Source organism: Atractosteus spatula, chromosome 8 (genome assembly GCF_055471065.1).
Source record: "Atractosteus spatula isolate fAtrSpa1 chromosome 8, fAtrSpa1.hap1, whole genome shotgun sequence".
In the NCBI taxonomy this organism is placed as follows: Eukaryota; Metazoa; Chordata; class Actinopteri; order Semionotiformes; family Lepisosteidae; genus Atractosteus; species Atractosteus spatula.
In genome coordinates, this window is record NC_142713.1 from 60,013,293 (window position 1) to 60,029,902 (window position 16,610).

The 16,610-nt window shown below is 46.2% G+C and overlaps 2 protein-coding genes across 9 annotated transcripts; one reads left to right on the plus strand and one right to left on the minus strand.

The window, feature by feature from the left end:
* Positions 1-2,589: 2,589 nt before the first annotated feature.
* Positions 2,590-8,208, plus strand: mcat (malonyl CoA:ACP acyltransferase (mitochondrial)). Of its 2 annotated transcripts, none has more exons than XM_088923173.1 (5): positions 2,590-2,697; positions 2,889-3,388; positions 4,405-4,492; positions 5,984-6,201; positions 7,588-8,208. In XM_088923173.1, exons 2-5 carry the CDS (start codon positions 2,960-2,962, stop codon positions 7,987-7,989), a joined length of 1,137 nt encoding a protein of 378 aa, XP_088779299.1. In that variant the 5' UTR covers positions 2,590-2,697; positions 2,889-2,959; the 3' UTR covers positions 7,990-8,208. The 2 variants fall into 2 exon arrangements, with proteins under 2 accessions (XP_088779299.1, XP_088779298.1); XM_088923172.1 differs by having other exon boundaries at positions 2,595-2,693.
* Positions 8,209-8,890: 682 nt separating this feature from the next.
* On the minus strand, positions 8,891-15,948 carry bik (BCL2 interacting killer). Of its 7 annotated transcripts, none has more exons than XM_088923176.1 (7): positions 15,770-15,948; positions 15,622-15,656; positions 12,295-12,357; positions 11,889-12,036; positions 11,309-11,437; positions 9,837-9,954; positions 8,891-9,396 (listed from the first exon to the last, which is right to left on the minus strand). In XM_088923176.1, exons 4-7 carry the CDS (start codon positions 11,981-11,983, stop codon positions 9,301-9,303), a joined length of 438 nt encoding a protein of 145 aa, XP_088779302.1. In that variant the 5' UTR covers positions 11,984-12,036; positions 12,295-12,357; positions 15,622-15,656; positions 15,770-15,948; the 3' UTR covers positions 8,891-9,300. The 7 variants fall into 7 exon arrangements, with proteins under 7 accessions (XP_088779302.1, XP_088779304.1, XP_088779305.1 ...); XM_088923178.1 differs by having other exon boundaries at positions 11,889-12,024; positions 15,770-15,897; XM_088923179.1 differs by having other exon boundaries at positions 13,095-15,656; positions 15,770-15,897.
* Positions 15,949-16,610: the final 662 nt, after the last annotated feature.

Sequence of the window (16,610 nt, forward strand, 5' to 3'; positions counted from 1 at the left end):
ATAAAACTCTTGGCCTTCTTTGAAATCATTTTGTTTGCAGAGGATTTTAAAGTTGATTATTAAGTTATTTTCACTAATTTTCCAAACCTAATACAAATAATTGTCCTGATGTTGCCAAACTGACAAGAGAGACGGTATGCTAAGCCCCTTTCAATAAATGACTTGTTGAAAAGAATTAAAATAGTTGGACATTTCTTGAAATAGCTGACTTCCTAAGCCAGTAATCTGTCCCTTTTCATAAATGTAACAACATTTGTCCCATCTCTGTTTTGTGTTTATGATCAGTCCCACCTACGTGTAGTCATTAACAATTTCTACAGACTGACCATTAATTACAGTAGGTAGTAGCATTTTTCCTAAAATTAATGACCAGTTCCAGTGTTCTCAACAACATTCATCTTCATAGCAAACTCATCACACCATTTTGGGAAACTCTTTTAGAATGGCCCTTTAATAAGCTGGCTAGGGCTGTGTCATCAACAGATGTGATGAGATGTCTAGCTGTGCTTGTTCTTGCAATTGTTAATGTACAGAAATGTACAGCAGGGGGAAGACACAACCCTGTGGTGATCCAGAGGAGTGTAGTGAATGTCAGATACTGTGCCTATTTCCCACACCTGACGTGCTGAGACCTGTTTGTTAAGAACTCTAGGATCCATATGATCAAGTTACTGTTTGAACTGGAGTTACAGTATGTGAGGGTTTCTGTGCAAGCAATGGTGATTGTATTGTATCAGAATCAGAGGAAAATGAACAAATAAGATCCTTACGAATGGCTTTGCTTGGTCAAGATGCTGATGTACCAGATTTAATGTTGTGGGGACAGCATTGCCGACCCCCCTTCTTTCCCTGTGTGCGAACTGCAGTAGGTCCTGTGTGCCCTTTGTGATGCGTTGCGTCACGATTCTCTCCAGACTCTTCAGTGGGGGAGATCTGTGGGTTAGGGCCTGTAGCTCACTTCAGATCTTCAGCTTGGCAGTTTGTGTCATAGTATCATAGTCGAGTTCTTCCACAGAGAGGGGATGATTTGTAAATTTAAGGACATTTGAAAAAGCAAACTAAAAATATTGCACGAGATTGCAAACCCCTTCCACACACCATACCTAGACCCGCGCTTTTCCTCACACTAATTCCCCTAAAGCTGCCAGCACAGCTCTGCAGTGTTCATTTGAATGAGCTCTCCTGATACTAGGAGATCAGCCCTACTAGCAGAGATGTTTGTGGGTTCATATCAGACAAATTTAAATAATTTCCAATTTAACACAGGTACAGTATTAGCTTTACCTTCCTGAGAGATATGTCCTGCCATGCCACTCTGATATCACCCACAACCATGATATTGTTTTTTTCCCCTGTCCTTAGCTTTCTCACTTTTCACCTCTTTCTGCCTTGTCCTACTGAGCTCTGTGTCCCCATGAAAACAGCAAAGTATGTGTCTGGGACTCTTGGTTACCCAGTGTTTATTACTACTGCCACACAAACTACAATCCTGCCTTGAGTCCTGTGTCCTCTGGGGTGATTCCAGCCCATCGCTACCCTAGAGCAGGGCTCTCCACCCTGGTCCTGGAGAACACAGTCCTACCAGTGAGCCCCGAATCAGATGTTTTTTAAAAATGAGGAAAATCAACAGGTTATCGATGAATTAGCCTAGTGATACATTCTTAAACAATGTAAAGTAACTACCTTGTCTCTTGTCTCTTTCTCCTGTAACACTGCTGTACTCTCTTCCCTTTTGATGATGTGTATTGTCATTGTGTTGTGTTTGACTGTGCCGTAAAACAAATTTCCCCTAGGGGACAATAAATCTTGAATTGAATTGCATATGTAGTTCAGGTGGGGAGCTGCGTCAGCATGTGTAGGCTGCAAAGGAACAAGTAATAGGTTTATTCCATGCTGAGAAAGAGAAGAGAGAAAACACAACGTTTCGGCCGTGGAGCCTTCTTCAGGTGTGGTTCAAATTACACACCTGAAGAAGGCTCCACGGCCGAAACGTTGTTTTCTTTCTTCTTTTTTTTCAGCATGGAATAAACCTATCACTTGTTCCTTTGAATTGAATATGTTCAATCAAGGGAACATTCATCCTCGAAGGCAGAAGGAGTTTTTTTTATCTTTTTCCCCGAATGTGTTCTTAGTTACGTGATTAAACAAACCTCCTGTTGTGTTAATTAATCATTGTCAAACTGTCCCAGGTCTCTGACTAAGCGCTTATCTGTGAATACCACTGGACTGCTGTGATGAAATTTCTCTGCTGCTACAGATGAAATTGATACATGTGGAAGGAAATGTAGTAATAAAGTCGAGAAATTATCATTATAATTATATTTTTTCAGATATTCATAAGAGTAATTGTTTATAATTACATATTGCATTTCATACAGTATAGAATTTTTTTTGTAAAAGTTAATAGCTTCAGAATATTCGTGTCGTTTCAGACATTACAGTAATTTTACCATCTTTATACAATCTCAGTATATTTTTTCTGGGTCTTTTATTTTAAAAGAACTTGAAGTCCCAGAAATCAATGTTGTTTTTCGTAGTCGGTACCCGGAGGAAGGAGTGAAGAGGCGCGGCATCTACGTCACTGCTGGGCATGCGTGAGCAAAACAACATGGCGGCGCCCTTGGTGACTCTCGTGGGTAAAACCTACCTGAGGTAAAGGGAGATTTTACGCTGTGCAACCACATGAATACTTAGTAAGTAAGTAAATGCATTACTGCTCTGGGGGAATGAAGATGATCAATTATCCCTTGAAGGTTTCAGAACGTTCCACAAATCTTTTTAAAAAAATAATCTTTTACAAACGTATCCTTGGGATGTGAATCGCGGTTAATTATTCATCAGGTGGCGGAGCCTGTTTTAAAACTTGTATAAAATCTCTTTCTGGACAGGGAGGCGACACTGAAGGCTGCCCTCCTCGTTTTGGCGACCCAGGAGGCCCGCAGACGCGTCTGTCACAGACATGCGGTGGTGGTGCAGGGCTCTGTTTCTGCGGGCAAGAGCGACGCCCGGGAGAGAGAGTCTCGGGTCTCTCCGAGCGCTGTCCGAGTGCCCTACAGGTCCCGTACAGGGCGGACAGCCCCCGTCCGCGGCTGAGCTGCTGGACAGCGCCGAGCTGGGAGACGGGAAAGCCAGGAGGAAGCCCAGCGAGTGCTCGGTGCTGCTCTTCCCCGGCCAGGGCAACCACTTCGTGGGGATGGGCCGAGGACTTACCCAGTACCAAAACGTCCGGGACATGTTCGGCGCCGCCGAGAAGATCCTGGGCTACGACCTGCTGTCCCTGTGCCTGAACGGCCCCGAGGAGGAGCTGCTGAAAACCGTGCACTGCCAGCCCGCCGTCTTCGTCACGTCGCTGGCGGCCGTGGAGAGGCTCAACCACGAAAACCCTGCTGTCAGTGTCCCCAGTTAACGGTACATTTACTTCCTCCACTGAGCGGCAGTGCGCGCTTCTGCTCGAGTTCAGTGATGTGTTCAGCATGTGTACAGTTTGGAGTCTTAATGCTGAAGTTTCCATAATCTTCAGCTGTTTCTAGCGGTGAAGGGTTTGTACGGCAGCTGTAGAGGTTTTGCTGTATATTTATTTCCACTTGAGATTGACACGAGGCTTAATTAATTAATCTGGCTGATGCTTTTACCTGTTTACACAGCCTGGCATCGTACTGCAGAACTCTCAGTGAAGCGCCTGTCTCAGGGGTACGATCTCAGGATCACTTTATTGGCCATATACAGTTTTATGCATTAGGAATTTGTCTTTTCACATGCCCCAGCTTGCTCTCCATGAGACACACAGACAGGGGCCCAACGGAGTAGGATTTCTCTGCCGGCTGCGGGATTTGAACCGGCAACCTTCCAGCCACAGGCTCAGATCCTTAATCACAGAGCCACCACTCCGCCAGGAGCTGTACTCCTCCACGGTACTGCATCAGAAAGTGTATTTTAGAAAGGGCAAGCCATGCTGCTTTTCTTATAAGCCGGCAAAGTGAACTTGTTTTTAATAATTCCTTGCGTTTTATATAGCGCCCTCCATCCCGAGGGACCGCAGAGCCCTCCGTACACAGTAGGGTGATCAAATTGTGAGGCATTCCGCACCGGCAGCCTCACTACACAGCGGAGGAGAGAGACCGCTTCACCAGCCGAGCTCAGGGGCAGCTCGAGGGAGACCAGAGTGGGGTTTAGCCAGTTCACCTGGGCCGACGGCTCTGCGCGGTTTGGAACAGAGCTGTGGGCTGTGCAGCTTTGACATCTCATCTGAGGGCGATGCGGTGGTCGGAAACGCACGGGGGGGATTTTCAAATTATAGCACCAGTCGTTTTTACAGCGGGGGAAGGTCGGAGGTGGAAGCTCACCCCGTGCGCTGTGCGGGAGACGCGCCTCCGAGCTGAGCCGTCGGGCTGTCGTGTTTTCCAGGCCATCGAGAGATGCGTCGCCGCCGCCGGATTCAGCCTGGGGGAGTTCGCCGCCCTGGTGTTCGCAGGGGCGCTGGATTTCGCCGAAGGTAAGAGCAACGAGACGATGGGGGGGGGGGGGGTTTTAGCTCACCGTGTGCGGTGCGGAGGGTCAGCCACTGGGTCGTAACCCACGACGTGCCGTGAAGCCCTCCCGGGCAGGACCGCGGTGGGCTCGAGAGCCCTGAAGCAGACGAGCGCGGCTCCTGGTTGGTTGCAGTGCATGTGGCTCAGCTTGCTTCCTCTTCCTCAGGGGCTCCCAAACAGTGCTAATACACAGTGCGGGAAAACCAGCTACACAGCTACAGCCTGAGGCTATTAAACACTAATAATAATAATAATAAACACTCCATAATACCACAGGGAGTCCAACTCGCAGTGCGATGTGAAACGAGCGGAAACATTCCTTTTCTCGCTTAACGTAACTTCAATAAGCACGATCCCTAGATCTTTGATTGGATTGGTCAAAATATCCTTTTTCTTCGGCATTCTTTGGAACAACGTTTTACTGAACGTTGATTTTTCTAACAGTTTTAAGAAAACACTCTACGAGCATTTGTAGATTTGAAATAAAGAAGTGGCAGCTGTAAAAGAACGGCAGCAATAAATGCAGTACAGCTTGCAGCACTACACTGTTTTTTTGGATTTCTGCTACATTGATGCAAAGCTTGTGCTTTGAATATGGGTTTGTTGAGAGACGTAGGTCAGAACTCTACCAGAAGGCTACCTGCGACTGCTCTGGCTGGGCATTGCTGCAACGCTGATGTTGTATAGTCACATTTTGCATCAAGAGTACCAGCCGCTCTCTTTTTTTGACCTGTGCTGTGTGTGCATGTTCTTAGGTCTGCGATTTATAGGAGAAATGCCCCTGTCTTGTAGTTTTTGGAGATGTTATAATGGACACAGCATTGGTTGCTATAGTCAAGAAGGTTACAATACAAGCCAGGTCTCAGCTGGTCGAAGGGTAGCTTACTTTAAGTCAGTACCTTATCAGCACAGATAAAGTAAGTCATTGTGGACAGATTTGTGTTATTGTTTAGAAACAAGGAATTTTCAATACTGAGATAAAACCTTCAAATCTGTTGTTACAGAGGCCCTAGTTAAATAATGACTAACTTGTATACAGTACATTTAGAATGTGGATTATTTGTCTGTAGTTAAAAATAGCATGAACAGAGGAGAAATGAGGCTGTTTAAATAATTTCAATGCTACAAAGAACAGAATGGAGTTCAGTCACAATTCTGCAAAAAAGTCTGCCTTTATTATTTTAAGGTGAGATGTTCCCCTCTATGCTTCCTCGTAACCTAACCTGTGGAGGTGACCTCTTAAAAACCATTTACGTTAAAGACTTTGTCCTCGCAGTCTTTAAGATTTAACAGCTAGGGTTACTCCATGGTTGAGCTCAGTTGTATTCTGTTGAACAAACGGCTGAGTGGCCATTTCGGTCCACTCATCAGCTGGAAACATTGCTGTGTGTTGACTCGGTTTTAATAACTGCGCATTATTTCCGGATCGCCAATTCCTTTCTCCCTCGCTGCAGCTCTGTACGCAGTAAAGGTCCGCGCCGAGGCCATGCAGGAGGCATCGGACAGGATCCCGAGTGGAATGATGGCGGTCCTTGGGAAGGCGCAGGCTAAATACGGCTACGCCTGTCTGATGGCCCGGGAGCACTGCGAGAGTCTCGGGATAGAGAGCCCGGTGTGCTCCATTTCCAGCTACCTCTTCCCAGATGGCAGAGTGATCGCAGGGCATCTCCAGGTACAGCTTTTTGACAAAGCTTGCACATAGGCGTCTGCCACAAAGCTTCAGGTCAGAAGTGATTATGTAGTAAATTCTGTTATGTATTGGGATTCAACGTCCGCGCAAGACAACTTGCTCGTAATGTTATTATTTAAGGTCAATGATGAAGCAGATTGCAGGTAAAATGGCCTTGAGGTTTCAGCCAGAAGTGGAAGATGGTTTCCTTCTGCAAGCCGATTGTGTGAAAAGACAGGAAAAAGCTTGTGAATTTAATATGCACAGTCCTGAACTTTATCACTGATGCACACGTCATTTTATGTTTTATTCAACCAGTCAGGAAAAAATAAATCCACATTTACCGTGATGACCCACTGACGCAACTTTGCATTTGCTGAAGCAGCATGAGCATGAGGCACTTTACTCATTTGAACCACAGCAGTTTCTTACCTGGGATTTGAACCCACAACCTTCCGGTTATGAGTCGGGAGATTGAGGCACTCCCCTCTGTACCTCACTGTCCTCTCATGGCTTCACAGCATGTCGTGTTCCTCTCCTGACCCCTGGGCAACCTCTGAACATGTTCTTCTGTATAATACATGGGACAGTTTGGTAACTTTTATAGATGTAGTGGTGCTAGGAAGTTTGTGAACCCTTTGGAATTTTCTGAATTTCTGCATAAATTTGACCTAAAATGTGATCAGTCATAAAAATAGATAAAGGGAACCCAATAAAACATATAACTCACAAAAGGATATACTTTTTCATTCATTTATTGATCAAAATGATCAAACATTAAATGTCTTTGTCGGAAAAAGTACGCGAACCTATGCTTTCAGTAACTGGTGACTTCAACCAAAAGTTTACAGTAACTGTTGATCCGTCCCGCACAATTATCCAATTATCCCTTTAACTGAACTGATAATCCTAGAGGTTCACATACTTTTTCCGACAAAGGCATTTAATGTTGGATCAGTTCGATCAATAAATGAATGAAAAAGTATATCCTTTTGTGTGTTGTTTGTTTTATTGGGTTCTCTTTATCTGCTGTTATGACTTAAATGAAGATCCGATCACATTTTATGTCAAATTTATGCAGAAATTGAGAAAATTCTAAAGGGTTCACAAATGTTCTAGCACCACTGTATGTGCAAAACAATACTACATATGTTACTTGTTGATTCCTTGCATCGACCCATACAACCCTGAACTTCTTAAATGTGGAAGGAAGTTCCTTTGCAAAAGATGTGAGGAATTTCCCTGTCTGGAACGTTTCACGTTTGTGAGAGCACTATCAGGCCAGCCACAGCGGTTATTGACCTGTTGTTTGTTTGGCAGGCTCTTTTGAACATCCAGCCAAAGATTTAAACTTTTTTTGTTTTAGAGACAACTTTTTCTTCTTTCCAGGCACTGGAATTCTTGCAGAAGAATTCGAGGAAGTTCAGCTTCCTCCGCACAAAACTGTTGCCCGTAAGCGGCGCGTTTCACACCGCGCTGATGGAGCCGGCTGTCGAGCCCCTGAAGGAAGTCTTGAAGAAAGTGGAAATAAGGAAGCCGGAGATATCCGTGTACTCCAACGTCGATGCCAAGAAGTACATGCACAGCCAGCACATCCAGCGCCTGCTGCTGAGGCAGCTGGTGTCCCCGGTCAAGTGGGAGCAGACGGTGCACGCCATCTACGAGAGGAAGCAGGGCGCCGAGTTCCCCGAGACGTACGAAGTGGGCCCGGGAAGGCAGCTGGGATCGGCGCTGCAGAGGTGCAATCTGAAAGCCTGGCAGGGTTACAGGCACATCGATGTCGTGATGTGACGTTCCCGCCCCACACTGGGAGAGCTCCTTTTCTTTACCTGGATCCGTTTTTGTTTTTGTTTTTGTAAATCCTCCAATCCTCTTGAAAATGATCTACAAGCGTAGGTCCCCGATGGGTGTCATTTAATTAAATTTTACCATGTTAAGTTTTATGATCATTGTTAAATGAATTAATAATAGTGTTAATTTCTTGTATATAAAAGCTCCATGTTGCTTGGAATGCATTGGGGTTTTTTTCTTTGATATGCATTCTTTACAAATTCCTTCCCCTTTGTTCGGGGTTAAATTGCTTAATTCCATTGAGTTGCAGTTCAGTGAGCTGGGTAAAAATACTGTGTGTGTGCATGCTGTTCTTTGGCCAACTTTACCACTGCTTTATTAGAAGGTGACTGTTGAAATAATGATGGTGCATCAAGTGGTATTTAATGCTACACAAAACTGTCTTGAGACTCAGCAATATACTTTTAATTATCTGACATTTGCACCTCGCATGGACATTCAGGGCTCCCATCCATAAACAGACTCTGCAAACTCTCTTGCGTTTCTCACCCCAGAACAGCTTGAACTCTGTCCAGGAGGAAGTGACAGATGTGTTCCACCTATCCGCACACAAAGGGTCAAGCAAACGCATGGTCTAAAGTAAACAGACTCGCGCTTCATGTAGGAAAGAAGCCTGCTTAGCCCTTTCAGTGACTATAGTGTTATTTTTTAAAGAGAAATGAAACTATTCTTTAATTAAAACTAAGAAAATAGCTTTTACCAGAGATCCAGAGAAATGTCCCATTTTATTTTTAACTTGAGTAATTTTCTAATGGAAAGCTGCACAACTAGAAGATGCTAAGAAAATGAAATGGTTTGGTGCAGGAAGTATAAACAAAAATATCCAGAAATTCCAAAAGCAGACATTACAATGTGTTTTTTTTTATTAAAGTTATAAAATTTAGTTTTGCTTTACAGAAGGAAGTCCTGCATTCCTTTTAATTTTACTACAGACACCATAAAATACATAAAGGTCACACAAAGATACAAATATATCTAAAAAAAAAAATCTTTCAGCCAGTGAACCAGAATTATAATTATGTAGACTGTTAACCAGTAGCAGCCTTTCAGAAAACTCATTTTCTTGCAAAGATTTAGAAAAACACAGTGGCCCAGCACTTGGAATTTTAATACACAAAAAGGAAAATAAAGGAATAAGGTAAAATTTAAATAAAAGCATTAACCTCCTTGCCGCTAATGCTATTCCAAAGTGTGTCAGTCACAGACCTGCTTGTGACTCTTCAGTGCAAGTGTTCTCCCCGCCCCGGCCTCTTAGAGCTCAATGCAGACAGCCGCAGCCAACAGGATCACAGCGAGCACCCCCGCGGCCCAGCTGCTGCAGGCGTGGCTGGGGTGGAGGTGGCAGACCTGAGACCCAAAACGAAAGAAGCATGAACAAACGAGTGGTCACTCTGGGGAGCCAAGCATGCTCCCTCACTTCACACACCCCCCTCCCGCCCGTCCGCTCTCTCCGGGACAGAGAGAGCTCTGTCCACTGCTGCTCCACTCCTCTCCCTCGTGCGCGGTTAACCAGGTTTCTGCAATCCCAGTTCCTGTTGTATCCTGCATCTCCTGTAATTTGTTTTTCCGATACTAGCCTCTAGGCAAGAGCACTTAATTACCGGATCACTTGTTTTGTTTTTTTGTTTCTCCTTCTCCCTTCTCTTGGCACGGTAGTAAAAGCCATCGCTTTGCACGACGACGACGACATCGTTTTGAAACGACATCGGGACCAAGTGCCCCGAGATTAAACGTCACTGCTGTGCCTTTTGAATGTACGTGTGGGTCAAGATGACCAGCACTCTCACCCAGCTCCTCCATCGGCTGCGTCTCTGGGCTGCTGGAGCCTCTGCTCCCGAAACCAGGCACCTTTTGATCATTCCGAACACGGATCTTGCGCCCACAGGGAAGCCAAAAGACGATCTTCTAAAATGAATCAATTTTAATAATTGCAATTGGTCAAGACCAATAAAAGGTCTTGATTTATTCTATAAACACAACTGAAAGATACATTTGCAACCTCAAAAGCATAAAAAATTTGTAGCAGGGTGAGATGTGTTCCATTGTAGATGACACAATGACTGAACAGTAGAGATTTATTCACAGGCTGTAACTACTCTTGGGCCCTGCGTTTGATTCTGGCCTGGGAGGCCTAATTGTGTGGATTTCTGGTCCTGGTGCTTCAGTTTCCTGCAGCTTCTCAAGGACATGCTCATCAGCAACACAATCATGTGCAAGCTGTAATAGAGTGGTGTCCTGTCCAGGGTGAAGTCCTGGCTCACACTCCAGTAAGAATATCTGTTCGAGTTGTGCAACTTATGACTACAAGCACTTTTAAAATCATTTTTGATGCTTTGCACCATTTCTGCTCACTGAAGGAGAGATCGGAAGAAACTCCGTGCTTGCAGGATGCCTCTCCAGTCCAGTCCAGGAGAGAGGAAGCAGTATTTGGGGGGAAAAAGCAGAATGGAAAGAGATGCAGGGTCAGGCACTGCTTCAGAGCAGTGTCCTGACACAACCTTTTGTTTTATCTGTAGACGGAGAGCAGTAGGTTTGTTGCAACATGATTTGCTTTAAGAGCACTCTTGCCAAGTATACTAATGCACCAACAGCTCAGCACCAGTAGAGAGCGTTTTTCATGCAGGTAGCAAACAGAAACTATAAACACAAAAAAGTTTGTAAACATACAGCCCTCCAGAACAGTGTGTATCTGCTAGTGTCACACTCCTCCCCACCATGCCCTGCTAGCCATGTTTCGGCAGTTCCAGTTCCCACTACTGCTTTAATTACCTGATCACTAGTTTCATTTCTCTCTTCGGTTCCCCCTTTGTGTTTGCTCCCAATGTAAACCTTCATTCTGACTTCTCCTTCCATCCATCCTATTTGTCTCCGATATCCGTCGTGGGTGGAACAACAGAGACGAGGTTTCTCTTGCATTCCTAGCTTTGTAAGCACTGTGAAACTGGACTGCTTACAGTGAAATTTCAGAACATCTCGGATATTTTCCGATTGCATCCATGCAAATCCATCTTCTATTCTATGAGCATAGGCAAAGAGGCAAAGCCACCCTTTCCTCATGGGTCCAGAGTGCAAAGGTTCCGGGACGGATTCTGAATTAACAGGTGTAAATTCCATACAGGTGGGCTCCCAGGAACAGAATCAAACTGGAGAAGACTCCAACTATGAGGGTTCTGATCTCAAAGGCACGGATCGCCGGTCTGAGTTTTTCTTTTTGATGTATACCTACAAACCATTTCTTTGAAACTCGGAGCTTACACACCTCGAAGGCCGTCCAACACGCACGGCTGTGGGCGGGGGGTGCAACAGAATACTCAGGAAGTGCCCACTGTAACGCTGATTGAGCTCATCGCCGATAACTGCTAGCTGTCGCCCAATGTGCTGAGCAGCTCTGTGAAAAGAGAAGACCAGAATTATTCTCCAAAAGAAACCTCTGTGGTTGGCTCTTGACCACCTCATCCTGCAAGTCACCGATCAGAGAGGGTAAGAGGTGACCCATAGGCTGGAGGTTGCCAGTTTAAGTCCAGGCTGTACCACAAGACATCAGTGTCTGGACAGAAACTGCGAGGTGCTCTGTCTGTGAATAAGGACTGGCTGTACCCCTTCACAGAAGCCAAGCCCTGCAGTTTTCTTAATGAGCTCATGGGACAAACGGGTAGAGGCATCTCATGTGCAGTCGGCTTAGTCTTCATCACCGAGTGTCATGAAGTGATCACACACAGATTCACATCGGGTGCAGAAAATCTTAGTAATCTTTGTAAAAGGAACTTATGCCATTTAAAAGCTCATCGAATCATATCGAACAGCCCTGGACAAAAAAAAAAGCTCTCATTTTTCTGTACCTTATTTCCATATCTGAGAGAACTCTTTCTTCTGCTTCGCTGGGGTGGAGCTGGGAGGAATTGCTTTTACAGGATTCTCCTGCTTCGCCGCTCATGGTGCATCCAAGTCGAACAAAAACCCTGCGTCTCGATTTCTCTAAAAAGCAACCTGTTTTATGAAGTGGCCAGTAAGAAGGAAAGGTAGGGTGAATGTATATATAAATGTTGCCATTTCCACACCCCCAGTAGCAGATGAGTGAACACTGTAATACAGAACATTAAACACCTCCCCCCCCAAAAAAGTGTGATCTTCACATTCCCGGTAATTCAAATTAATTCAGAATGTTCCCAGTCTGCTACTGAACACAGGCCTCACGCCAGACATTCACTGTAGCAGATGAAAGCAGAAGGGACAATATGAGGCTACCTGACTGTGAAAGGCCAGCACCGGCACCGACTAATTACTCTGGAAAAGGTGAAGATGATCCCTCTGGAAAACAAAACCAGGCAGAAGGACAAGACAGACATTCAAATGAAGGCAACGGATCTCCCCAGAAAAGGCGGCAAGCACTGGTTACATTTTAACTTCGCGCTTGAAAACCCAAGGGGGCTGGCTTTGCCACAGAGATCACCACCAGAGAAGTGCTCACAACTGGTGACCAGCACAAGTTCATACTCTAAACAGGAAAACATATTCACTTTGCAATTCTTGACCCCAGCTTCCCAGAACACACGTCCTTTCAAAGAGACATGAAATCCTGTTTATGTGAATCCTAAATTAATTAATAAAGTAAATAGAAACTTGATCTTGGCTAAGATTTGCTTGCTGTGCTACGCCGTGCCTTCATCTCTGGGTCCTTAAAACTCCAACTTCCTTTAGAGAGCAGAGGTGACATCATGCACTGGCAAGCAAAGCAGGTTTTGTCATTGAAAGAAAAAAAAAGCACACAGAAGCCTGTTGCCCAGCTCACTGTTGTTTCTCAAAGCAAACCCCTCCAGCAGCCAGCACTGGAGTTCATTCCATAGTTTCGCTATGGGACGTCTTCACACAGCGATCACTGCGCTGTTTCAGTTTGTGCATTTTCGGTTTCTGTTTGGGGGGAAATCAGCCTGCCCCCCCCCCATCCCTCCCCTCACTGGGGCAACTGCTTGCCTGGCGCTCTTTCGGGGTGCACTGGGTGAGCCCCGAGTCGCCTCCAGACTGAAAGGGGGTGTCTGGTCACAAACCTGCAGTGTGACAGGAGCAGAAATCAGACTTTCCGAACGATGTTCAGTTTTCGGCGAAGGAACCAGTGAATCTGGAAGAGGAGGAGTAAATAAACAGCGTTTTGGCTGTCAAGCCTTCCTCAAGCAGCTGACTCCTCCTTTTCAGAGAGGAATTCATATTTATTTGTTCCTTTACCAATGAGCGCTGGGACAACTCCCCACTCAGACCTTAGTTTTAGCTACAGTATAAACACCGTGACACTGTGGTATGATCAGGACACAGTATTGCTCTTGCAAAACACAAGAAAGTGAGAATTTGCGTGACTTCCTGTGGATATCTGCACAGGCCACTCAATACCGGTTTGAGCAGCTGTTTTGTAATCCTGAAAAAACATACTGCTAAAAATATTTCACTTTTTTTAAACAAAATGATCAACAATTACTGTTACTGTACAGTAACATTTTAAACAATTTTTAGATTGTTTTCTGAACCAAGCTAAGTTATACATCTCACAGTGATTCTACATGGGACAAGGTTTTCTTCATTTAAGAAATTCCAGTTGCCGGTTGTCATCATTTTAACAGATTCATACCATTTTGCATTTCTTTGATGGCAACAATGAATGAACTAAGACATTCTTTAAAAAAAAACAGCTGTAAACAGCTATTTGACAGAAAAAACTGCTTTAATTTGTAAACAGGAGTATTGCACGCCAACACTTAGGGGCTAGGCTTTTGAGAATATTACACATCCCAGGGCCAGGGCATGCAAATCCCACATTTCCATTAAGCAAATGACCCAGTCCTCCCCAGCAGAACAACAGCGCTATCGAAGCCGGGGCAGCAGAAATGGTTTCCGTGTATTAACAGCCTCGACAATAAGAATTAATAACCTGGATACTACTGGAGAATGAATCCTGCTCTTCAACAACAGCGCGTCAGTGATCACACCCGAAAACTAAACAAGGCACCGGAGCACCGTGCCGCAGGAGCAGAGCTGCTGGAGGCTGGACCTACACGCGCCGCAGCAGGGAGGGGGGGCTCCGGACGGTCACGCACGGGAAGGCCGCAGTGTGGCCAGGGCTCCCTGCTCGGACCCTTGGGCAGGGTGCATGCCTACACCAGAGGTCCCTGCATGCGCACGGGGCTGCAGCTGTAGATTAAACACTGCACAGCGAGGCCAGAACCTCAACACGGCAAATGCTGCCCACAGGGCGGGCTCGTACCCGCGCCACTCCACCCCGCCGACTCGTCCCGCAACACCTGGGTGCGAACCCGGGTCTCCGGCGTAACGCCGCAGGGAACCAGCTGAGGCCCCGCCACGGGCAGGGAGGGCGGTGACGTCACCCTGTCCAAACTGGCTCCGCTACAGAGGCGTGCTGCTGTTCCTCGTTCCCTCCCGCCCCAGCGGGTCTGAACGTGGACGCGAAGCACGGCTTACCGCTGCAGCATTGATCAGAAAGGGCTCTCACATTCTCCCTTTCAGATATGTTGACGATTGAAAGATCGCTTGTGAAATGTAACGATGAAGTCATGCGTGTAAACGGTAGCCATGTCCCCCAAGAGGGCTCTTCACAGCTCCTGCTCCCTTTGATGAGTTTCCCCATGTTATCTACCTGTACACAACCATAAGTGTACATTGCTGGCTGCTGCGGTCAGCATTATTTCTAGGACACAAATAGCTGCTGACCTCCAGATGAAATCATAACTGGGTGATCTCTCCTCGTGCTGTTTGATACTGGTACACTTTCCCCTTCAGAATTCGTCATTTTTAATAAGCAAGTTGATACGTTTTGCAACATTACAGTTCGTTTGCTTTGTCGCGTTTGGCAGTGTCGTCGTGGATTCTAACGGGCACTGAATGCTCTCCGACTGACACCTTACAGTGAAATACAACTTCCCCTCCGTCCTCAGACAGGCCACCAGAAGCCACGACAGTCGATCTTTTCGACACTGCCTTGTTTACTTCTAGTTCAAACCAACAGTATCCACACCGGAGGGATAAGGCGTATTATTCATATAACATGTACCTGTCGTTTAACATACAATAAACGATAACCTTAATGATCAGTGATCCAAGATGATGATAACGTCTATTTAAATAGAATAAAACTAAAACGTAACCAATCACATTGTTCTTCCGAAATCACCGAACAGAGATCCCGGAATTTGCGCCGCCTGAGCATTGAAAAGCGGACTGAATCGAAGGGTGAAGTCAGAAGATAACACGTTTTAAACCTTTTTGGAAAAAAAATCGTTTAGCTCTGCGGGGCGTTTAATCGAAACGCCGCCTCAATAATGGACAGCAGCCCGCTCGATCCCGGATGATGTCACCTTTCCTGAAAGGTTCCTTTGCAGAAATCAGTCTCGGAAAATACGGAAAAGCTGAGAAAATTACACCGCGACCGCCTCAAAGCAACTTATACGATCCTGTAGGATCAGACTATGATGCCGTGCGCGCTACCTCGATCCATACTGCGGCGTCATGCGCTCACCATTACTGACAACAATAGCAAACAGGTGCTGAAAAGGCAACACAGCCGCTTACCTGCTTTCTTCCCACAGATCCAAGCGGACGCCGCCCTACGACACGAGAAAGAACATTTTATTATCGCGGACAGACTGCGGCAGGGCCCCAGAGGTGATCACGATTCATGTTTTTAGTCACCGCATAAAGAGAAGGTTGCGTTACTTACAGCAGCGTCCTTTAAAACTGCTTGCTAAGTGACTGAGACAGCACCTGGGCTCCCACGACGGTGTCACGGAGTCCACGCCCACGGCAGCACGCTCCGCCAGAGGGCGAGCGCGCCCTGGTCCCGGCAGGCCGGGGGCTGTGCTGCACCGTCTTCTCTCCACTTCTGTAGTATCGTGTCTCTGTAATTCGGACACCGACTATATGCCTGATGCATCAACACCAAGCGATTCATATTAATTTTGTACCTTTTTACACCGCCTGCAGCCCTCTCACCCTGCAGCTCTCAACTGGCAGCCCACTGGAGCTCAGCAGGTGTGAGCCTGGTCAGTACCTGGATGGGAGACCTCCTGGGAAAAACTAAGGCTGCTGCTGGAAGAGGTGTTAGTGGGGCCAGTAGGGGGCGCTCACCCTGCGGTCCACGTGGGTCCTAATGGCCCAGTATAGTGACAGGGATACTATACCGTAGTGGGTGCCGTCTTTCGGATGAGACGTTAAACCGAGGTCCTGACTCTCAGTGGTCATTAAAGATCCCCGGCATTTCTCGAGAAGAGTAGGGAGTTATCCCGGTGTCTGGGCCAAATTTCCTCTGCCTTTACCGTGGCCTCCAAACTCTCCCCCTGTATGACTGGCTTGCACTTGCCCTGCGATGGATTGGCGTCCCATCCAGGGTGTACCCTGCCTTGCGCTCGTTGCTTGCCGTGACATTGTAAATGACAGGACATGACCTATTTATACAGCTAGACAGTGAGACTGCTGCTGTTAAGGGGCGGTTCGGTGATGCAGTGTTCAGTATCATTGCCTCGCAGCACTAGGGCTCTGGGTTCAGCTCCTGGGGTGCTTTC

Coding starts and splice junctions, on each gene's coding strand:
- bik (XM_088923176.1), bottom strand. CDS start 11,983: ATGAGCGGCGAAGCAGGAGAATCCTGTAAAAGCAATTCCTCCCAGCTC. Junction 11,438..11,888: donor CTCTCAGATATGGAAATAAG/GTACAGAAAAAT, acceptor CTCTTTTCACAG/AGCTGCTCAGCACATTGGGC. Junction 9,955..11,308: donor CGTGTTGGACGGCCTTCGAG/GTGTGTAAGCTC, acceptor GATTCATTTTAG/AAGATCGTCTTTTGGCTTCC.
- mcat (XM_088923173.1), top strand. CDS start 2,960: ATGCGGTGGTGGTGCAGGGCTCTGTTTCTGCGGGCAAGAGCGACGCCC. Junction 3,389..4,404: donor TCAACCACGAAAACCCTGCT/GTCAGTGTCCCC, acceptor CGTGTTTTCCAG/GCCATCGAGAGATGCGTCGC. Junction 4,493..5,983: donor GGCGCTGGATTTCGCCGAAG/GTAAGAGCAACG, acceptor CCCTCGCTGCAG/CTCTGTACGCAGTAAAGGTC.